This window comes from Elgaria multicarinata, chromosome 3 (genome assembly GCF_023053635.1).
Source record: "Elgaria multicarinata webbii isolate HBS135686 ecotype San Diego chromosome 3, rElgMul1.1.pri, whole genome shotgun sequence".
NCBI lineage: Eukaryota > Metazoa > Chordata > Lepidosauria > Squamata > Anguidae > Elgaria > Elgaria multicarinata.
The window spans coordinates 107,695,356-107,720,324 of record NC_086173.1 but is presented as its reverse complement, the minus strand read 5'-3'; the positions used below and the strand labels follow the sequence as shown (position 1 = coordinate 107,720,324).

The 24,969-nt window shown below is 40.5% G+C and overlaps 1 protein-coding gene across 1 annotated transcript in view; it reads right to left on the bottom strand.

Annotated features, from left to right (window-relative positions):
• The window catches only part of SLC6A11 (solute carrier family 6 member 11), a 117,911-nt gene that overhangs the window by 54,729 nt on the left and 38,213 nt on the right, over positions 1-24,969 (bottom strand). The window contains exon 7 of the mRNA XM_063121220.1: positions 4,512-4,646. Within this exon, the coding sequence (XP_062977290.1) occupies positions 4,512-4,646 (135 nt within the window). The remainder of the gene's footprint in view (positions 1-4,511; positions 4,647-24,969) is intronic.

Here is a 24,969-nt window from a genome sequence, read left to right as displayed (position 1 = left end):
GGGGCAAGGTTTATAGCAGTACACAATATCTTCTAAAAATACATACACACCCCAAAACCTAGGCCAATGAAGACCATTCTCCATAATCATGGAACATAGAGTGACAGAAACGAAAGAACAAAACACTGGATTGGAAGTTGGAAAGAAGAACACAATGCCACTGCTTGGTGGGCATGGCTGGCTGGAACTCTGAAGAGGAGCACTCGTTTTAGCAGCAGGATACATCGCAACACATTTTGTAATAAACAAACACAGAAGTGACAAGCTAATTTTCTAATACCTAGTCGGCTCTCATGAAAACCTATTCACACAAGTATCTACATGAGCTACAGAAAGTTTACAAGAGTATCACCATAATGTTTACACGTTTTGTATTTTCCACACATACTATCCATATAGAAAATGACACAAATGGTGCAGTATTGAAGGACCCTCTGGTTAAGGGTCCATGAGAGCATGAGACTTCCCATGGAGGGTGCAATGGGAAGGGGAACTGGTGAAAAATGTGTCGCTCCAAGTTCTTCTATATGAGCCTGTAAACCGCTGTATCTACTTTTGATTTCATTGCAGAATTGAGACTGGAGCCATTCAAAGAAGGGCACCTTCAGATTCAACCCAAAGTGGGCATGGCTCTTTGCACAGAAGAAAGGATGGAATATGAAATGGTAGCAAGTGTTAAAGTGCAGACAGCTATCGAGTGCAGGTAGGATAATAATGCAAATTAGGAATAATTACAAAGAATTATCATTGAATATACAACCTTCCCCATCTGGCCTGCTAGCATCTTCCCAAGCCCCCTTCTCTTTTATCAAGGAAATGTTCTTTCAGTTCCACTTTGCATGTGGTCCCTGAGACCTTTCTGAGATTGGAATTTGGCTGCAGGCCGAAAAGTTTTCCCCACCCTTGATATAAACAGACATGCAGTTACCATGCTAGTCCATTAATAACTGAACCTTTTCTAAAAGGTGTCTGCAGATACATACTACAGTTGTATTTCAGTGAGATGTACAAAGCCTTGTAATCAAAACCTAAAGGCTTTCTACTGTAGTACCAAAATGCATTAGTTGCATAGGAACCCACGTGAAAAGTCATTTAATTATTCCTTTCTTAATTAGTTTATGTTTCTGAAACGGCATATAATATGAAGATCGTTTAAGATTGTTTTTTCTTTGAATCTGTGGGCAGAACCAACAGGGTGCTCCCTGCCAATTTCATTGTGCAAGTGGGATCCACTGCTTACGCAAGGGATATTTAGCAGTTTCGGGGGGGGGGAAGCCCCAAAACAAGCAAAAATGCTAGTTTCTGGAAGAAGACAGGTTGCTGGAGCTCCCTCAGGTGAGCTCTGCTGACATGTCTCCTTCGAGAAAAGAGCATTTCGGATTGACTCGTGGTTGGGAGCTGCTTGTGCAATGCAATTGGTGGGGTGGGAGAGATTTGGAGCTGGCAGAAGCACCCATTAGATGCTGTCCTTTGAATCTGACAGTACTTTTATTAGTTTCAGACAGATTTTGCCATTTAAAAAAACCTTTCTATCCAAAAAACATTCTATCCCTGAAAACATTCAAGCTGGCTAATGACAATAAAGCAGCCATATCAGGAATAACGATAAAACAATTTCATGTCTGTGTTTTTATCCAGGTCCAGTATCTTATTGTAACTGTTTTAGCAGGTTAAATTGTTTTGAATTCTTTATGATAGAAATTTTATATTATGTTTTTATTATCTTGTATTATGGTGTGTATTTTTTGAACCACACAGATGGTTCTATACTGTTGGACAGTATAGAACTGAAATCATTATCGTTATCATTATTACATAAAATTCATCTACACCAGGATGTCAACCGATTAAACCATATTTAATGGGTTCATCACCTGCCTGTTAACCAAAATTAAACCTATTAATTATATTTAAATGTAAGTTCATATAAACAAAAGGTCAGTATTAGCACCGCTGAAACACTGGAAGAAGTGAAAGATAACTCATAATGTATATAACAAAAGCTGCAACTCATTCTTAAGAAAGACCATCTTCAGTGTTTTCTTTTTCTTGCCCTATTATTATAACACAGCACAATAAAAATACAGCCCAACCAATTAAAATTTGCCATCACAAATGAAAACTGACCTCCACCAATTAATAAATTAAATTATTAACCTGCCATGGAAACCAGTTAAAACTGACAGTCCTATTGTACAACAGAAAATAATAAAAAGAATATCAATAAAAATAACACTGTGGATATGCATAGGATTGCACTGTTAAATCTCTAAAACGTTTGAAGTTCATTTGGCAAAATAATGTTGCTAGATATGAGCCTGTGTTTAAATATTGCTGTGATTTTGGATTTTAAAAAATGTGTTGTAGTTTTGGAACATACCTCTTTTCAGGGATATTAACAATATGCTATTAAATAGAGAACAGGGAAGAGAGATGAATATTGAAATATGCATTGCAGAAGGAATGTGCAAAACGGTTGTTTGTCTGCTTGTTAGTAGAGAAGGAAGCATAGAATAAAGACACAGACACCAGAGCTTGGGATAAACAAGGGCCTTTTTATTTAAACAATAAGGGAGATTCAACCCCTCCCTGGATCTGCATGTGAAAGTGTGGGAATCTATGTGTCCTTACCTCAGGCAACTTGCCTGGCTTTATGGGTGAGCCACTCTCCAAATCCAGAAGTTGGGTAAACCTGGCCCCTTTCTTCTGTGACACTTTGTAAGTGTGGAGAGACCGCCCCGCGTCATTCCCACCTGATGGCACCAAGACTTCGAGTAAATGAGGCAGAAAGGTCTCCAAAGGCATACCATATCCTGCCATGGGAGCCGCATAGCCCCCTAGGAGCAGGTCCCCCAGATATGCCAATCACCAAAAAGTGCCAGAGTGCCCACCGTCCCTATTCTAATATAGCAAATTCCCACATACCCCTACAACAAATCAACCTATTTATCCTCTCTCTTCAAAATAACTTCCAGTATGAAGTAGGCAAAAACTACTGCACCATTTAGTGGGAGGAAAAATTTCCTACTCAGCCCTCCCTCCAAAGTGGTTAAATCCCATTCTAGGTGAAGGGAGCCAGAAAGTGAAAGAGGCTGATGCTTGGTGGGGCTGCCCTTTATAGGCTCCGTCCCACCCTTGCCTCGCATGGCACACGTGTGCAGGACACGCAAAGTGCCTTATTCTTCTCCTCCCCACCCACAACGGTCGTTTGCTATGATAAAACTATAGCACCCCAAAAAAAAGAAAAAAGCAAAAGCAGGGAGCCCACTGAATTCTGGCAGTCTCACTATATGAAAATAATAATTATTTTATTTCACTATATATATCAACATTACACCAATATTTAAACATCAGCCCATATCCAGCACCATTATTTTGCGAAATGAACTTGATACATTTTAGTTGCTTCAGAAATACTACAGAAAAAGCTTGGGGAATTACATTACCTTAAAATGCATTTTTGCTTAAATATTTTGTAATTCACTGGGTTGAGGTAGAGACTTAGAGAAATGAAGACTGACAAACAGTGTCCTTTTCATTTTTATCACGCCTTCGACTCCATCTCATTCTATCATAAACTTTAGGGAAGTCACAAACACATAAGAAAAGCAGTGCTCAGAAAAGGATCCATCTAGTTCAGCATTTTATTCAAACAGTGGCCAAACAGCTGCTCATGGGAAACCCACAAACAGAACAGGAGTGCAACAGCACCCTCTTGCCCATGTTCCCAGGAACTGGTGTCCACTATTATTATTATTATTATTATTATTATTATTTATTTATTTATATAGCACCATCAATGTACATGGTGCTGTACAGAGTAAAACAGTAAATAGCGAGACCCTGCCGCATAGGCTTACATTCTAATAAAACACAAGCATAAGCAAGGCTAGCTGGGAAATGCTGGAAGGTGTAGGGCTTTTTTCTTTCTAAACGTACATAGGATCGTGCCCTTATTTATTTAAATACTCATTGATTGACTTAAAAAAAACAAGACACACAATTGAAAGATGGTTGCCAAACTAGCCAGGAATAGGAAGGTGAGCTGGCTTCATGATTTTAAAGGCACCAGCTATACAAAGCTCAGTTCTGCAAAGGAAAGGTTCAATTGGATTACAATTTAATATTAAATTGAGAAATGTTTCACAATTCTGCATCCCTCCTGTGGAATTCCTTGCCTCTGGAGGTCAGACAGGCTCCAACCTTGTACTCCTTTCGGCGCCTCCTGAAAACATCTTTATTCCAAGAAGCCTTTCTTTAACATGCAGCCTTGGATTTCTGTGTTGTTGTTGTTTTTTTGCTTCTTTTTAAATTTTGTTTTAACTGTTTTATTCTGTTTTTATTTTCATTTTACCTTGTACACCGCTCTGAAATTTTTTCAATGAGGAACGGTATATAAATATTCTAAATAAATAAATAGTTGAAACTGCAGAGATTTATCATTCGTTTGAGTATGAAGAAAAGCGTAGATGTTTACATTTTTGTTATTAGGTTTTGTTATTCAATCCTACCTGTGGGTCAGAAAGTCGAGATAAATCAGGATACAAGTAGAATTTTATCCCTTCAGAGGCTCCAGGCAATGTTACTCCTCGAACCAGCAGAATCAAGAGCATGATGTAAGGGAATGTAGCAGTTACATATACAACCTATAAAGAAAAAAGGGGGAACAGATAATTAATTAAATATAAAACAGTATGCTCAGCTTCAGTTCATGCATGGAGGATAAGGCTATCAATGACTACTAGTCTTGATGGTCATATACTACCTTGAGGGCCAGTGGCTTTTGACTGTGGCTGGTAACATCAAAAGCCTCTGACAGGTCCAGGAGAAACAACATAGACACATTCTCCCTATCTAGTTCCTGGCATAGGCCATCCACTAGCTCATCCAAGACTGTCTCTATCACATAACCAGGCCCGAGGCAGATTGAAATAGAATACTGGCAGCTGGCTGGAAATCATCTAAACCAATGAGATTTAGAGAAGACTTTTTTCTTTTTGGTAGCAAATTGTAAAACATGGTTCTTTCGGGTTTTCTAGAATAATCTCCTCCTCTAATAAGACATTTACTACTCTAATTACCCACATGGCCTTTCTTCTTCTGGTTGCTTTTATCAGCAAGGAATGGTAGGGGTAGGATGCTTAGGTCTCACCCTTCCATGTATACTGTCCTCATCCTTGGCTTTCATAAATAGAAATAAAAGAGCACACAGTTTCCACAGATAAATCCAAGAGTTCTGCATTAACTGTATCTCCAAACTTGAATGATCACCAGTGACTCTAGCATCTAGCAACCAGAACACAATGAGCTATTTTGTGGTATATATTTTGCTGTATCTTACTCAAATGTAAATTAAACACAAGGTCATTCACATAAACTTTATGCTCAAGTGCAAATGAAGTGTTGTCATATGAAAAGAAGCAATTTTATAAACACATAGGACACATCCATCATAAACACATCCAATACTGCTATTCTACTCCTGATGGTTCCGTTGTGCTCATGGGACCCATCGCTAGTGCAAGAAGAACTAGAACTTTCAAGAGGAATCCCAGAAATGAGCAGAAATTTCTGGGTGTAGCGGCTAAAGTGTCAGACTGGGAGTCAGGAGATCCGGGTTCTAGTCCCCACTCGGCATGGAAACCCACTGGATGACTTTGGCCAGTCACAGACTCTCAGCCCAACCTACCTCACAGGGTTGTTGTGAGGATAAAATGGAGAGGAGGAGGATTATGTACGCCACCTTGGGTTCCTTGGAGGAAAAAAGGTGGGATATAAATACAATAAATAAATAAATAAATGCTAATTTCTGGAACGGGACAAGTCAGTAGAGCTTCCTTCTGAGAGCTGTGCTGACCTGCACCATTCTGGAAATGTTTTTGCTTTTTTCTAATTCTTCGGGAATTGCTCGGTTCCCATTGCTCTAGCAATAGATCCTGCTAGCTTGCAGGCAGTATTGGATACTGCTCATTAAATTTTAATTGAAGTGTGTTAGATTTAGTATGGATTACATTGCTGAGCGAATATTTTGGTCTGAATGCAAAGTAGTATGTAGTTGCTTAGGCTCATACAAAGGCTTTTATTCATACCCTCCTCTGGCAGCAACACCCCCACCAAAAGCTGGTGGACCCTCTAAACCAGTGGTTCCCAAACTTTTTCAGGTCACCGCCCCCTTGGTTCCACAAACTCATGCCCAGTGCCCCCCTACCCTACACTATAAAAATCATTATTCAGAATAGTGGTTTTCAACGACCTACTAAGGAAGATAATAACAATAAAATTCAAAACAGCAACAATTAATTTAATATTTATTCAAAATCCAAAGCACCCGCCGTAGGCTTGCCGAGGGAGGGAAAAGAGAGAGAACGCCTCTGTTTTGCACCCGGCGTGGCAGGGCACACCAAGCAGAGTATGTCTCTTCATTAGAGTTTTGGTGCTTTTGAAACATTTCAATTCACTGTTAAAAGGACTCTTCTTAAACGGTATTGATACATGTATGGATTCTTCCCCTATATGGCTTGGGACCAAACTACCTTCTCCCATAAAAATGTCCCTGGGTTTTAAGACCTTCTGGAGAGGCGCTTCTCAGAAAAGACCACCTCGAGTGCCCCCCTTGCCGCCCCCTTGCCTCTTAGCGCCCACCTATGCAATCCCACCGCCCCCAAGGGGGAAGTACCACCCACTTTGGGAACCACTGCTCTAAACTGTATGAGACTGCAGCTTGGGAACAGTGCCTTCCCCCACCCTGCCATGTCCACAAGAAAGTGCTTCCCATTCATGCATGAGTGTGGAAGACATATTGAAGCCTTTGTTATTGGTACCAGTACATCTGACAAGTCTTCACTGCAGGGTGTCCTGGTAATATTTTAGGACTTTGGCTCACACTATTTACAGCACATTCAGCACACTATTTACAGCACATTTACAGCACTATGTACTGCACATTGACAATAACGTGCTGTTGGAACAACCATGGTTTAAATTTATTTGAAGTCTATCCCACCTTTCTACCAAAAATATCACTCATGTTGCCATACTATCTCCATCCTTAAACACAGTAGACCTGTTCAGACAACATGCTAAGCCATGGTTAAGCCACTAACCCTTTTGCAGCAAATGGTTAGTGAGTGTAGATATGTAGTCACAATGGTTAGGAATGTTTCACACGACACACTAAGCCATAATGTTTAGCTCAAATTGCTTAACCATAGTGGCTTAGCGTGTCTTCTGAACAGGGTCAACCTTCTACCCTTTGATTCTCCACTTAATGAACTGGAGCCTCATGCTAAGCTGTGTTGCTTGTATGGGGATTTGTTGCTGTTATTTTGATTGCATAGATCTTAATAAGCCCTGCGAGCTTCCTGTTCCTTTTTCTTTTACCAAATATGTCAAACTTTTCTGAATAAATTTAGAACAAAACAGTTTCTAATTATACTAGATCCTGTTTTAATTACCTCTAATTACTTAGTGTATTAATTTGCATGTCAATGCTGAAAATAGTTCCTCCACATCACTGCTATGCCTCAGCAATGTCAGAGTCTGTATTGAGGAAACAGAGCAAATATCCGGCTTGTCTGTGTTTGCATTACCACTATATTAACTGGCAGCTAGTCTTCTAGATTACTCTGTACAGCACCATGTACATTGATGGTGCTATATAAATAAATAATAATAATAATAATAATAATAATAATAATAATACAGTATACAATACGGCAAGTTTAACTCTAGAGACCCCACAAAGAAATACGCTCAGGAGGAACAATGCAGTATATCTTTAATTAGTTCAGAGAGAATAGAATAGTGATTTTAGCTAGAAATGTTAAAAATAGAATTGCTCGGGCTGCCACTACACAGCACGTCAATTCAGTGTTTGCATACTACAGCACTGCAACTTCAAATCAAGAAAATGGAGCTGGCTGTATTGGACTTCACTCCTTTGTACTGTTTATATTGTGTTCTTTGCACCCAAGCAATATTTTCTAACACTGGTCACTTGCAGTATGATTTTTCTCATTTCAACATTATGTAGTTATATTCTAAGAATTGTAGAAAGAAAAGGTTGCTGTATGTATTTTTGAACATATTGGGTGTGCTTTTAAAAAAATTCTGTACTTAGAAAGGCAGGTTATCTTACAAGACTGAGTGCAGAATAAAACTCAAGTGGGACATTGCAGGAGCCTATTGGTTCATGTGACATTGCATCCTGTCTGCACTCACATCCTGACTCAAGATTTTTCTGTGTAGCTCAAATCCTTGAAGTCCCTCACCTTTGTGGTTGGGTAGTTCTTGAACATTTGTGAGCTGCCTTTTCTCTAACAGCTCACAGCAGCATTTTTGAGCTAACAAAACCTTGTAAGATCCTAGTGATATAGAGTGAGATACAAATGTTTTAAATAAATAAATATACGTCTGGCTGAGAAATATTAAATTTGCCCCAAACTATCTGATGACTTAGCAGGGATTTGAACCTAGGTTGAAATATTCAACATTCTAGCACTTGCACCATAGATAAAAGCCTCACAATTCAGCTGGATTTCATCAGTCAAGGACTACGGAAGGTACTGAGAAATTATCCAGTATGTAATGTGTGTTCTCAGTACTGGTGAACTGGAAAAGTCTGGTGATTCTTGTTAGTAGAATGCTCCCATCCACTGCAGTGATGGCTAATGGATTTTGGAGTTGGTGGGGTTCTACTGAGGGTGCATATGTTTCATATATGATTCCTTTTCACACCACATGCCACTTCAACATACCACTGCCTCTGCATGCTTTTGGACATACCAACCCTGTTCAGACAACACACTAAGCTATATTTAGGCTGCTAACACCTTTGCAGTAAATGGTTAGTGATGGTTCACATGACATGCTAAGCTATAATATTTAGCTCAAAATGCTTAATGACTATGGCTTAGTGTGTCATCTGAACAGGATCACTACCGTACACCCACTGAGTAATCACATACATCCACAACCCACTCCCGGGACCACAACTACCAAGTTGCTAGCAGCAACAACAACATTACCTGGGACATTTCAGGAGGGAAAGTGCTTCTGAAAATATGAAGAGTGCCTTTTCCTCATGACTGAATGAGTAAGTGAGGTATCTCCTCCTCACTTCAGGGAATGGAACTATCAAATCTATTTGAAGGCAGGGATGGGTGAATCTGTCCATTTTCACTCTGTCCTTTTCACATGTTTTTACCCATAATTCTGTTCCATTTCCACACTTATATGTGATTTTTAAAGAATCTCGGAGTAGTACTTTAATGAGATGGATCCAGGATCTACCTTCCACAAGAAGAAAGGCTCTAGAGATGTGAAGAGCTGGGGGGGAAATGATTTTTTAAAGCCTTTTTGGGGGGGTTTCCAAAAATTGGAAAAATTGGAAAAAATGAAGGAAAAATAGATTATGGGATGTTTATTTTAGCATGATGAATAAAATATTTAAGACAAGGTGTTCAAATGTTTACTTCTCCAAATGATTTCTAAAAGCTATGTACAGTATCACATTTTCACAATTTCTGTGCACCAAGGACAAGCAAGTCCTAGGTTGCAACTCTCAAATGCAAGAGCAAGATGCACTTCTGCCTCTAGGGGGCACTGCCACTGAAGCAGCGACTGAAACTGGTAGTGATAGCTATAGCTCAGTAAATGAGTCTGATCAAATTTCATGCATATTCATTGAATCTTGGTCTTCCCTTTTTCTCAGTTCTTTTTATGGGAATGGGTGCTTTATGTCTTGACACTGCAGAGGACTAGAGGAGACATAAATAATTTTCTTTGTTACTAATGTTGATGGTTTCCTCTGTTGTTGTTTTAAATTATTTTTTGCCTGCTCTTCATAAACTACAACTTATTAGATTGTAAGCCTACGCGGCAGGGTCCTGCTATTTACTGTGTTATCTGTACAGCACCATGTACATTGATGGTGCTATATAAATAAATAAATAAATAATAATAATAATAATAATAATAATAAAACTGGCAAAAACAAATAGGTTCCTTACAGTTCAGGTGTTCCTAACAGTTCAGGAGCTTGTAGCTCCATTTGTTACAAATATATATATATATATATATATATAAGTTCAATTTGTAATAATTGTTTGAATGCACTGTGCGTTTAATATACCAAATGTAATAATTTTATGCCAAACCAACTTGGACTTACATTTTATGCTCCTAAAGTAACAAAGTGACTTTCAATCTGTAAAAAGTGCTAATATTGCATTATTTCAATTTTTCCAAAAATTTCCATTTTTTTCCGAAACCCCCCCCCCCCCCCCAGAAAAGAACCAGTTTTTTCCCCATGGCTTCAAAATTTTCAGAAATTTTTACATTTCTACCTCTGCCCAAATTTTGGGGATCCACATTCATGTCAAAAAGCTCAAATGGCAATCACCTTTGCAAAATGTTTCTTGGCTGGCATATTTACATCTTTTTAAACAAATCCAAATATCCCAACCTTCTAGTCTTTACTCAGGCATGATCACTATATTAGTAAAACCAGCAATATTAGAAGTAAAAATTAATAGTTAAAATTGGTGAACCCTCTTGAGTGGGTATAATATGCTGTGCTTCACAGCCTCTGAAACCTATAAGCCTGGTTCACACATAACAAGAACTACCATGGCTTAATTTCACTGTGTCTCTTCTAATTGTGGTAGTGGCTGCCATTTTGAATATTCAGAGTGTGGTGGGGGCACTGTACCTTCTCCTTATTTGTGACCCTGGCAAGGATGGGCTGTTTGGGTGGTTGACAACCCATAACCCTAAAACAGCCCGTGGGTTTTGGGTGGCAGTTCGAGCATTCCAACAATCCACTCATATTGGGTTTGCGTGGTGTATTCCCCCACTGCATTCCAAATATTCACAATGGCCACCGTAAAAAGAATACACAAATAAATCTCTCTTCACTAGTGTGATATATTATATATTAGTTACCATAAAAAGAAGCCCCAAGGGGAAATTCACCTTCTTGTTAGATGGGAACTAGGTTTCTGTGTCATTAATGATACAAGGCTTGTGTGTATTTTTCAAAACTAAGGGTTGGAGATAAAGGATCTGCCTTCCATGAGAAGAAGGGATGTTCTAACAAAGGAAGGGCTCTGTTCTCGGAAGATCCCTCCACCTGATTTGGGGGGGGGGATCCTGCTCATCCCATTCAGCAGGGTCTCCTGACTCTCTGTGTAGCATTATCAGGGAGCTCGAAGGGCTGTTCTGGGGAGAAGGGGCAGGAAGTTCATTTACACCAGCATAGTTGATCAGGCTTAGTTCTGGATCTACCTCTATGGCTCTGTTCAGACAACACATTAAGCCATGGTTAGGCCAGTAACCCTTTTGCAGCAAATGGTTAGTAAGCATGTTTAAATCATGGTTAGGAATGGTTCACAAGACACGCTAAGCCATAATTAGCTCAAAATGCTTAACCACCATGGCTTAGCATGTCGTCTGAACGGGGTCTATGTATTTAAATGGTTTTCCCCTCAAAACATTATTTAATACAGAGAAATACATTCCAATTTGCACATTAATCCACACTAAGCTCCAATCTACACATTACTGTGATCAGCAAGTAATTCTGAACGGAATTGGGAAAGGACTGGATCCCTCAAGTATTTCTATCTGAAAGCATTATCTGAGACTTTACTTCTGAAGAAATCTTGCTTTTCTAGAGTAATCTTCACTTTCACCATTCTTTAATTATCCCAATTAGAGTTAAAAGAATGGCTAACAGTACAGGCCTATACATGTCTACTCAGAAGTAACAAGCATCAGATTCAGTGGGAGTTAATCCTAGGTAAGTGAGCATAGGCTTGAAGCCTAAGTAGTAAATACAGTATATACAGCTAGTGCAAAAATGGAACATGCAAGATTACAAGTTTGAAGAACAGTGAATGAAGAAAAGTTACATAGACCTCTTTCCTTGGGCTGGATACAGTTAACAGAGAAGGCATAGTGGTTAGCCCTGCCTGCCATCCCACAGAAGAGCCAGTGTGGTATAGTGGTTAGAGTGCTGCACTGGGACTCTAGAAATCTAGGTTCAAGTCTCCACTTGGCCATGAAGCTCACTGAGTGACTTTGGGCCAATCACTGACTCTCAGCCTAACCTACTTCACAGGGTTGTTGAGAGGCTAAACTGGAGAGAAGGAAGACCATGTAAGCCACCTCTTTTTCAAGAGGAAAAGAGGTTGGATATAAATGTAAAAATAAAATAATTTTTAAAATCCAACAGAATGGGAATAAGACAAAACTTTCTACAGAGAAGGCTTTAGATCACAAGGAATGGCTCAACCTCTTCCATATCATTAATGTCTTCAATACGAGGGTAAATTAATAAGGCCTACACTGGAATGATATACAACAAAACAATGGCAAAAAATCTCTATCAAGGTATGCAACTCAGATTTTTCCCCTAAGAACTATTCAAGGTGGTTTCCTGTCAACAATATCATTTCTGTAAACCGCCCAGAGAGCCCCGGCTATGGGAGCAGTATATAAGTGAAATAAATAAATAAATAAATAAAATTTAGCAGTGCTATAGCCTTTAAAATGCATTGTATTAAAGGAGTGTAAGCTGAGTCGAACATGGGAAACTATGCCTGTATTCTTTCTCATGATACGCTTTTGTTGCAGCAACTGAACTTGCCTGCCTCCATGTTCCCAGAGCAGTCCGTGTAGGCCCCTGAAAATGCTACACAGAGAGTGAGGAGACCCTGCTGCATTGGGTGAGGTGTGGTGTAGTGGATAAAATATGCTAGCTTGGACCAGCTTTATCAGACAGACAGCAGTCTGTCCTCCAGTAGAACAAAACCTACTTTACATTGGGAAATTTATTTATTTATTTAAGCATTTTTATGCCGCCATTCAGCCAAAAAAGACTCTCACGGCGGCTTACAAAAGTATTTCTTGACAGAAATATTTACTCTGGCACCCTTTTGCCCCAATTAGTTCATGTTGTAAACCGCCCAGAGAGCTTCGGCTGTGGGGCTGTATATAAATTTACATTTATATAAATGTAAATAAATAAATAAATAAATAAATAAATGTTCCACTAGGACTTACTCACTGATCGTAGAGAAGTAGTCTTCAGAAATGTTCAGAAACACATGTACTGAGCAAGCATAGTAATACCTATGAATTATTGAAATTCTTAACTGGAGTCTATAAAAATTATGGTTTTATACTGTTGTTTTATACTTTGAATGGTTTTAATTTTTGTGAACTGCCCAGAGAGCTCCAGCTATTGGGCGGTATAGAAATGTAATAAATAAATAAATAAACCCTCCCCTCTCCTCACTAGCATCAGTTATTTCATCAGATAAATTTACTAAGATATATAATCCAACAGATTTCTTGCAGTGGAAAAGAGGAAACATTATATGATTCTTAATACTGAGTTGTTTTTGTTGAAAGAGATTGGTTTCACTAAACAGGATTAGCAATCTCCCTCTAATCAATAATTTCAGGTTAGACATTTCATTAATTCCATTGTTCTCCTTCCATACTGTGCTGCCTCACTAAGTACTGGCTGTTAACTTTTCTGATTTGTTTATCAACCACGAAGCATTTTTCCTAAATTGCATTTTGAACCAGATTGCATAAAATGTAGATATATTTTCCCAAGTCTTGATGATTTGTAAGTGATTGCAAACAGTTCTTTTTTAAGCATAACAAGCAAATGCCAAATTGGCAAGAACCATGACAGTAATGGTATCTGAAAGACAATTTATATATAAACGCTAAAGAAAATGTAGATTGATTCCAATATCACAAGTCAAAGAACAATGAGCAGGACAGACTATGTATCAAAATTACCAACAACAACAACAACAACAAACCTTTACTAGCTGGGGTTCATAAATATTTCTGTATGAAGTACTTCTTCACACAGCACATACTTAAACTACAATTCATTTCTGCAAGATGTAGTAATGGGCCATCAATTTGGACGGCTTTAAAAGGGGATTGGAGAAATTCACAGAGCACTAGCCTATCGATGGCTACTAGCCCTGATGGTTATGTGCTGGGGAACATGGGCAGGGGAGTACTATTGCACTCATGTCCTGCTTGCAGCCCAGAGAAGGTGTTCAGAAGGTTTTGCCTCTGCTTTTGCTTTATCACCAACAAACAAACCAACAAACTGTGGTTCACAACAAGTATGGCTTGTTTACAAGCCAATCTTGGACAACATTTTCACTCTGGAGTGTTTCTGTTCAGAGTACCAGACATTCAGCCATGCCCTTGTCCAGGATACTCTCTCCCATTCCCCCTTCCTCCATCAGACATTTAATGTTCTGTGTCCACTGAGCAGGCTTACTCCTCATTGGGCTGTTTTGAGGACTTATCCCCTTATCAGCACTAAGCCATGGGTAACAGAGAATAGGGAGAAATGTATTTTTGGTGTTACAAAACTGACATTTGTGAGAGAAAATATTTCTGCTGAAGGTGTGAAACCAGACATGAAAAAAACACTGACTATAAACATGAAGCCATGTCCATAGTCAAAGAAGGATTATCTTGGGAAATGAATCCCTAATTACTCCACAGCAGTAGTCCCTCTTTAGAAGGTACTCGAACAGAAACATGAATGGTGCTTGGATGCAGAACTGGAATTACAGACATGAACTCACAGTGATAGATGGCCTGGTTTTCAAGGGGAGTCAAATGGTGATACCTAGTAGCCTCCACAGGGAAATGCTACAGAAAATTCACAATTGTCATTCAGGCCTTAAGAAATGTAAATCACAAGCTTGTAAAGTGATGTATTGGCCTTGATTTAATCAGGGTATAGCAACTATGGTATTATTATTATTATTATTTATTTATTTATATAGCACCATCAATGTACATGGTGCTGTACAGAGTAAAACAGTAAATAGCAAGACTCTGCCGCATAGGCTTACAATCTAATAAAATCATAGTAAAACAATAAGGAAGGGAAGAGAATACAAACAGGCACAGGGTAGGGTAAGCAGGCACAGGGTAGGGTAAAACTAACAGTATAAAGTCTGTACAACATCAAGTTTTAAAAGCTTTAGGAAAAAGAAAAGTTTTTAGTTGAGCTTTAAAAGCTGCGATTGAACTTGTAGTTCTCAAATGTTCTGGAAGAGCGTTCCAGGCGTAAGGGGCAGCAGAAGAAAATGGACGGAGCCGAGCAAGGGAAGTAGAGGCCCTTGGGCAGGCGAGAAACATGGCATCAGAGGAGCGAAGAGCACGAGCGGGGCAATAGCGTGAGATGAGAGAGGAGAGATAGGAAGGAGCTAGACCGTGAAAAGCTTTGAAGGTTAACAGGAGAAGTTTATATTGGATTCTGAAGTGAATTGGAAGCCAATGAAGAGATTTCAGAAGCGGAGTAACATCGTCAGAGCGGCGAGCCAAGAAGATGATCTTTGCGGCAGAGTGGTGAACAGAAACCAACGGACTGATGTGAGAAGAAGGAAGGCCAGAGAGAAGAAGGTTGCAGTAGTCCAACCGTGAAATAACCAGCGCATGAACAAGCGTCTTGGCGGAAGAGACAGACAAAAATGATCGAATCCTGGCAATATTATACAGGAAAAATCGACAAGATTTAGCTACTGCCTCAATATGAGGAATAAAGGAGAGCGAGGAGTCGAATATAAAGCCAAGGCTACGAGCTTCCTTGACCGGAGTAAGCGTAACATCATTGACAGTAAGAGAGAATGAGAGATGAGGAGAAGGTTTAGGAGGAAAAACGAGCAATTCAGTCTTTGCCATATTGAGTTTCAAACGACGATGAAGCAGCCAAGCTGAGATATCTGAAAGACATGCTGAGATACGATCGTGAACATCAGGAGAAAGTTCCGGAGATGACAGATATAGTTGGTATCATCGGCGCACAGATGATATTGGAGGCCATGAGATTGAATAAGCTTGCCTAAGGGCAACATGTATAAGGAAAACAACAACGGGCCAAGCACCGAGCCTTGCGGAACTCCTACTGAAAGGGGAAAGGAGGAAGACGAGCTACCATTAGCCAACACGCTGAAAGAGCGACCCGCTAGATAGGAGGCAAACCAGTTATAGACAGAGCCACAAAATCCAAGGTCATGAAGGGAATCTAAGAGAAGATCATGATCAACCGTGTCAAAGGCTGCAGTTAGATCAAGGAGAATAAGAACGGAATAATGGCCTTTAGACTTGGCAGTAAGGAGATCATTGGTGATCTTAGTAAGGGCTGTTTCGGTGGAATGCAGAGGACGGAATCCAGATTGAAGTGGATCCAAAGCAGAGTTACTAGAAAGAAAGTCAAGACAGCGAGAGTAGACCGCCCGCTCCAGGATCGTTGAAACAAACGGCAACAAAGAGACAGGTCGGTAGTTAGACAGAGATAGCCTATCAAGAGTAGGTTTCTTGAGAATGGGAGAGACTGTAGCATGTTTTAAAGCAGAAGGAAATGAACCAGAGGACAGAGAAAGATTAATAATATGAAGCAAGGAAGGGAGGATAGCAGGAATAAGATTAATAAAGACACGAGAAGGAATCGGATCACGAGAACAAGTGGAAGGCTTCGAAGAGCGCAGTATTGTAGACAGTTCATCCGCTGAGACCGAAGGAAATGCAGAGAAATTTGCAGGAGGAACTGACAGATGAGGAACAGGAACTGGAAGAGGAGCAGAGCTGGCCAGATCAGAGCGGATAGTTTGGATTTTAGCATTGAAAAAAGAGGCAAAGTTATTAGCAGACAGAGAGGCGAGGAGAGATGGCGGATTAGGCTTCAGAAGAGAATTGAAGGACGCAAAGAGCCGCTGAGGATGCCTAGCATTTGACTGGATCAGCGTTGAGTAGTACTGCTGTTTGGCCAATGAAATGGCAGAAGAGAAAGAGGAGAGTACAAATTTGTAATGGACAAAGTCCGCCCTGTCCCTGGTCTTACGCCAAAGGCGTTCAGCTGCCCGGGAACAAGAGCGAAGGTAGCGGAGGAAAGAGGTGAGCCACGGTTGGGGTTGAGAAGGGCGAACTATCCGAGTTGTAGATGGAGCAAGGTTATCAAGAGTTGAAGATAAGGAGGAATTAAAGGAGGAGACAGCTGAGTCCAAGGAGACAGCCGAAAAGACAGAAGGAAGGGAGGAGGCTAGAGACTGGGAAAAAGCCTCATAATTGATAGATTGCAAGTTGCGACAAGAGCGAGAAGCGGGACGTGAAGGAGGAGGATTATGAGTAATATTGAAAGAAACTAGGTGATGATCTGACAACGGAAAGTGAGCAGTAGAAAAGTCCAACACAGAGCAGTTCTGAGTGAGAACAAGATCCAGACAGTGTCCAAGGGAATGTGTGGGTGCATCAGACCAAAGCTTAAGATCATAAGAGGAAGATAATGAGCGAAATCGTAGAGCTGCAGCATCTTGAGGGTCATCCACATGAATATTGAAATCACCCAAAATAAGAGTAGGACAGTTATCAGAGAGGAAAAAGGACAGCCATGAATCAAAATCAGAGATAAATTTTGAGGACGAGCCTGGGGGGGCGGTACAGAACTGCAATCCGCAGTCGCAATGGAGCGAAGAGCCTCACCACATGTACCTCAAAGGAGGAGAAACAATGTGAAGATGGAATGGAAAGAGGCTGGAACTGGCACAAACTAGATAATAAAAGACCCACACCACCACCCCGACCCTCTGGGCGAAAAATAGAAATCACATCAACCACCACAGACACTGAAATCACAGCCTTTTCCCCAAATGGCTTACCAGAGGGTACAAACTGACTTATTCATGTGGCATACCGAGGATTACTAATAGTCTCTGACTATTATTCTCTCTGTCCAGAAATATGCACACTGCAAAGTATCAGTAGAAAAACAGTATTTATCAACCTGGTATTCCAGTCTTGAGTGACAATGCTCCACAGTTCTCATGTGCAGAATTCTGGCATTTTACCAAAGACTGGGATTTTCAGCATGCCACATCTAGACCTAACTTTGGTCAGACAAATGGACTTGTAGAACGGTCTATCCATACTGTCAAAAAGCTGATGAAGACAGTCTTTGATAGTAGTGGTGATTTGTACAAGTCCCTGCTGATTTATTTATTTTTATTTATTTATTTATTACATTTTTATACCACCCAATAGCTGAAGCTCTTGAGAGTATTCCACTAGAAAATGGTCATCTCTTAATGGAAAGGCACATTAGAGCTAATTTGCATATAATTTATTATTTACTACAGTTTAATACCAATGACAGTCCAAGGAGGATGCAGGAATTTCATAAGCAGAAACAAATATATTATTTTGAGAAGACAGCCCTTGCCCTTGCAGAACTTAAACCAGGAGGCAAGGCTTGCCTGAATTATTATACTAGTATTTGGAACCCAAAGGGGATACATGTAGAACAGTTATATTCAAGATCTTATGTAATGCAAACAGAAAACAGAAAGTTATTGTTCTGTAACCATTGTGATATAAAAGCCATCTCAGGGTGTTCCTTAGATGTGCCAGAAGATACTGATTCCAGCTGTAATCAAGTAACATATAATTTGTCCCGTCAAGAGTAATCTGACCAACAAAACCAGGGTCCACTAGATACCCATGACGAACATACATGGAAGTATTGTACAAAAAAGATAAAACCTCCAGAATGACTTAGAGACGTGTTAATGTAATAGTGTACTTAACCATAAGACAGATTATGCAGTTACTTCAACCTATATATGTTATAGTAATTATTTTATATTTTTTCTTATGGTTAAGGAGGAAAACGTAATGATAGTGTTTACACTTTGGTGTCACTCCCTTAATAGTAAGGAGTTGGTATTTGAAGACTTGCCCTAAACATGACCTGGGCCGTTCTGAAGGACTGTAGGTTGTTGTACAAAAGGTTCTTAGAGGCTCCTAAAGGTAAATTTATATTTTAAGTTATTCCTCAAGCCTATTTTTTAGTTTAGAAACATTACTGATTACTGCTAGGAGCAGACTGCAAGCAGCAGTACACAGTGTGAGGGAAGGAAGCAATAAACGGGCATTTGAGCTACAAGTGCATTTGGTTCTGCCTCTTAGCCAGAAAGATTTCCCCAATGTTTTAGGGTATTTGAATATCACTCATTTTTAAAGATAAAGAGATCAAAATTGGCACAGTGATAGCTCTTTAGTAGAGCTTTCAGCACGTCAATTATGAATGAGATTGGTCCATCCCTTGATTTTTTAGGATTTTTTAAATCCCCCCCAAACCCTTTTCCTGGTAGTCCGTAAGTGTGAAGGATCGATCCTTTGATCATGCTAAACTGTGCATTTCCAAGCTTAAAAAATAGCAATCTGCTGGTTCCCTTACTCAAGAGTAAGTCCCATTGATTTCAACTGCATTTACATCCAATTCATACTAAAATCCCATGTATACTTACCTTTGAGTAAACCCCATTTTAGTAAGTCTGTCTCTGTTCAATGGGGTTTACTCAAAGGTAAGCATGCATAGGATTTTAGTATGAATTGGATATAAACACAGTTGAAATCAATGGGATTTACACAACCTTCCAACCTTCTCCAGTTCACACTCCAAAGCCTCCAGGCAGGGTGAGGGGAATGTGGTAGCCTAGGCTATAGGGAATAACCATGAAAGTATGTAGGAGAGAGACAGAGTTTTCCCGAAGTGAGTTCAGTAACAAGAGAAGCTACTTTCTAGGAAAAAGCCGTGCAAGACCTGGAGTGCCCCATGTCAATTACTAGGGAGGGCAAGGTGTCCAACTACCACCAACCAATGAACTGTAGGGGGAAGTACAAAGGAGATCTGAGAGTACATCTCAACAGAACAACAGCCCTACGCTGGTGTGCAGGAGAGGTGTAAAGATGAATGAAATGTAAAAGCGCAAAGGTCTAAGTGCTCAGGCTGTCATAAGCTATGGAAATGAAGGCGGATAATTTGAGGGCAAACCAGGGCAAATGTGTAGGTGTGATAGAGCTCAATATTCCAAGAGAGAGAAGACTCAGGGGCAGAATTACAAATTACAAAACATGTAAACACAGTTTTAACAAGTTCATATTCACTACTTCTAGCAGTCCAAGGAACATTTGGACCGGGGAGGAGGGGGGCAAACTGGAGTGAAGTGATAGATGTTTAACTCCTGCAACTTTGCTTTTCTGCACTCAGGATTCCAACTGTTTACCTTCACAAACATGTATCCAGAGCTCTTTTGCTTCCATATCATAGCATCAATTTAATTGTACTACTTCTTCTACTTTAAAACAAAAATAGTCAGGCTAAAAAGAAATTAGAAGTTCTGATAAATGAAACTACTACTTACATTACAAAAGCAAAATATTATATTCAGATAATCAGAAGATTTGGATAATTGAGGCTGATGACATTTGAAATTCCCCCCTCTCCCCCCCCCACATAGGAATGACCTTCAAACTACTCTGTGTTTGTATTTTTACATCTAAACAAATCCTGCTGAATGGTTTTTTTTTAAATCTGCATTCCTTTTCATAGCTGTTAGACTGGAGCCTAAATTGCCTAATCTAGTCTCTAAAGTGGAATGGCAATTAAAGGAAATTATCTGTCACAGAGAACCAAGTAGAGGGGGGTGGGGTGCAGAATAAAAGTTTTTAATGTATTATTGCAGTTCAGTGCTGATTGCAGTTGTTGAAAAATACTTTCCAGTCTTGTGCAAAGATTTTCATAGTTAGCAGCTCAGAGATGTCCTTAAATGCTCAGTAATGTGTTAAGAGCAGCAGAAGAAAATAATTGCAGTTGTTTTAAAACTTCAGACCAAGGAGGCTGGAAAGCCTAAAACTCTGCATGCATCTCATGAATGTTCTACTTTCCTCCTCTGAATACAGAGATCAATCTTGGGCTGCATGTTAAAGCCTCACTATGAAGGACTATTCTCTGCTATTACTTCAAGCTGAAACAAAAGACACTTCAGGAGATATAATCATTGCTGCCTAGTTCCTTTTCCTGAGGCCTTACAATGGCCCTCAGTTCCTTTCTTTTTTCGCACATCTTTCTCTTTTATTTTCTTCTGCTGTCCCTTTACACTTTCTTTATGCCTCATTGAATCCATTAGAGTCTTTATATAGTCTACTATTGAAAAAAATAAATTTTCTGTGTGGAACTACTGACTGAGTCTTAACTGCTGGCAAGCAGAGCTTAACTCCTTCTGATGGGACTACTGCAAAATTAGAAGGCAAAAGGTACACAAGCACTATTTCTTAATTTTATGAGCATCTGCAGATGTTGTTTGCTCAACTTGTTCACTGCTTGGTACTTTTCTTGTCTTCTGCTTTCTACTAAATGGGGGGAGGGGAATTGTGGGAAGTGACTGCCAAATCTGCAGTCCCAGCTATAGTAGCAACTTCCATTTTGTGCATCTTATTCTCAGGGCTCCAACTGAGTTTGGGATGTCATTGCCAGTTTGAGGATTTCAATCAATGGATGAATACACCATTGCCAGGTGCCAATATCCACCAGAAACTAACAATAGATTCTGGCTCATAAAATGTCATGATTTAAAAATGGAATCAATCCTAATGGATCTTATCAAACAGTGGTGAGAGATGGCTAGTTTGGTAATTCATACAGCTTCACAACAATCAAGAACAGCTTCAATAAATGTAAGGGACATAATATAAAAGACCTTTTGCAGATGTGGCTACAAAACAGCTGGCTTTAGGCACTTAGGTCTGCTGAATGCTGACTATGTATGTGCAGAATGCTTTACTTTCTGAGCCAGAGGCCTGGTTGAGAGGACACCGTGGGCTTTGTGGTTAGCTTAACCATGTTCATCTCTGATCACGCTAACCACATGCAGAATGCTTGCAGAGAATACTTTTAACCCTTTTCTGGTTAAGTTTTCCTTAACCACATGCTAACCACAAAGTGGTTAGTGGAGCACCTGATTCCTCCAACTGATCCACCCTGTATCCCAGCAGCCCTAGCGCTAGGAGCCCTGGCAGTTACAGCCATCATTTTAGAGCAGGCGCCAATGAAATCATCAATTACATGCATGCATCGCCTCGTTTAGTGAGCGGTTCCTTTGCTTTCTGCATCGCCATGTCCGCTATACCTCTACAGTCATCACAGGGGAGGCAGAAGCCTTCTGGGACGGCTGTGCTAGCTGCATCATCAGGCAGCGCCGCCACAGTAATTAGAACCTGAGGGGTGTATTGGCACTTCAAGGTAGGAGAAATGGATGCTTTGCATGGGGAAATTGCAAGCAGGGATTTAAAAAGCTCGACTGTAAGCACACTCTGCTAAAAAGAGCAAAAATCGCTCCAAAAAAACTAATGCGAAACATGAAATGGCAGCTGCAGCGAGCGTAGCAATCAGCAGTCCAGAGCAGCCATAGAGCCCGCTGTCTAGAGTGGCCCCGCCTAGTTAGGCAACTCTGTACTAGAAGCTCTATGCCTTAACCACAGCCCCTTAACTACAGCCACATGTCAGATGACACTTTTAGCCATGGTTAGTGCCGCTAACCATGCTGCATAACGTGGTTAGTGAGACTAACCACAATGTGGTTAATGGGGCAGATGGTTAGGGAAAACGTGTGTCAGACGCCGCCATAAACCATGGTTAAGCATTCCGTTAACCATTTTGTGGTTAAGCAGCATGGTTTAGCATGTCGTCTGAACAGAGCCACAGAAGGATTTTGTGAAAGAGTGCTTGATTTAATGTTCAAGCATTACAAAATGGATAAATTGTCTCCCAGCCCAGACAATTGTCAACTTTGGTGACAAATCCAGTGTCACTTCAGACATAATGATCCCCTGGTTTAGCAAGCCAGGATCACTATATTCAAAGGGGGCCCTAGTCAGCACCCTAACTAACAGGATGCACACTCAATAACATTCATAAAGGAAGAAAAAATTAAAACTACTGCCATGGGACAATGTATAGAAGCAGATAAGGACCAAATCTAAGTTTCCAGTTTTCATGAAGAGTAATTTTGTATTGCATATGATGAGTTGTGTGTCTGTGTGCATGTACATTTGGACTGATTTCTTGCATTTACTTTTGAGGGTTGGCAAGGGTTGTGCTGAAAGGGGAATTGCTCCTCTTTTGGTTCCACTGATGGAAGCAGTTCCACCAGTGGAATTTACACCATTGGACCCATTGAGGGTGTTTTTGCAAAGGGCCCTCAAAAATCTGGAACTGACACTAGTCTATCTTGAAAAACTCCAGTGAAGCAGGCAGCTTGTACCATTGCTAAATTGTGTTTATAGCTATACAATTCTTCCTAAAATTACTTATTTCTATATTCCTTTAAATCTATATCACTTTAAATCTATATCACTGGTAGAGCTGAATAGTTTCATCAATGTGGCAAAAGACCTACCTGTTTATTTAACAATATTTCTGAAACACTTTCGTTAAACCGTATTATTATTATTATTATTATTATTTCCCATCTTTTCCCCAATACTGGGACTCAAGGTGGCTTTACAAATTAAAAAATGTACAGTTAAAACATATAGTTAGAGATATACAAAAATGAAAAATATAATTAAACATGCTACAATATTAAAACATTTAAAAACATATAAAACACAAATAATACGTTTAAAAAATCCAATACATAAACAATGCCTAAGCAGATGTTCAGACTACTCCTCAAAGGCCTGCCAGAAGAAAAAAGTTTTAGCCTGCCTCCGGTAGCACACCAGGAAGGGAGCCAGTCTAGCTTCCCTGAGAAAGGAGCTCCAGAGCCCCAGGGCAGCCACCAGGAAGGCCCTCTCCCGTGTTCCCACCAGGCATGTCTGTGATGGTGGTCGAACCAAGAGAAGGGCCTCACCTAAAGATCTCAGAGGATGGGCAGGCTTGTAAGGTAGAATACAACCTTTCAGATAACTTGGACCTGAACTGTATAGGGCTTTATCGGTCATAATCTGCACTTTGAATTGAGCCTGGAAACAGACTGGAAGCCAGTGAAGCTGTTTTAACAGGGGAGTTGTATGCTCCCTGAAACCAGCCCTGGTCAACAATCCGGTCACAGCTCTTTGAACCAGCTGAAGTTTCCAAACACTCTTCAAAGGCAGCCCCACGTAGAGTGTATTACAGTAATCCAAACGGGATGTGACTAAGGCATGTGTCACCGTGGCCAGGTCAGACATCTCTAGGAACAGGCGCAGCTGGCACACTAGCTTTAACTGTGCAAATGCACTCCTGGCCACCACTGAATCCTGGGCATCCAGATCAGGGCTGAACCCAGTAGTATACCCAAGCAGAGAACCCGTGCTCTTCAGAGGGCGTGTAACCCCATCCAGCACAAGCTGAATCCCTATTCCCTGATCTGCCTTTTGACTGACCAGGTACACTTCTGACTTGTCTGGATTAGGCTTCAATTTGTTTGCCTTCACCCAGCCGGTTTAGCACTGAAACAGCTTCCTTGAAGTTAAGTGTCATCAGCGTGCTGGTGGCACCGCACCCCAAAACTCCAGACAACCTCCCCCAGCTGTTTCATGTATTCGCTAAATTACATGGGGGGCAAAATGGAACCCTGAGGGACTCCATAGGCCAATGGCCAAGGAGTGGAACAGAAGTCCCTCTGCACCACCTTCTAGATTCACCCCTCCAGGAAGGAATGGAGCCATTGTAAAACAGTGCCTCCAAGTCCCATCTCAGTGTGGCAGCCCTGAAGGATATCATAGTTGATGTTATTGAACACCTCTGACAGATCCCGCAGAATACACTCCCCCTGTCCAGTTCCTGGTGTAGGTCATCCACCAAGGCGACCAAAGCTGTTTCTGTCCCATAACTAGGTCTGAAGCTAGATTGAAATGGATCAAGATAATCCATCTCAGCCAGGAATCCCTGGAGTTGGGAGGCCACCACACACTCCAATACCTTGCCCAGAAATGTAATACTGGAGACTGGCCAGTAATTGTCTAATACATTGGGGTTGAAGGAGAGCTTTTTCAACATAGTTTGTACTACCACCTCCTTCAGGCAGGGTGGAACCCTGCCTTGGTGGAGGGAGGCATCAACCACCCCACTTACCCACTCAGCCAGTCCCCCTC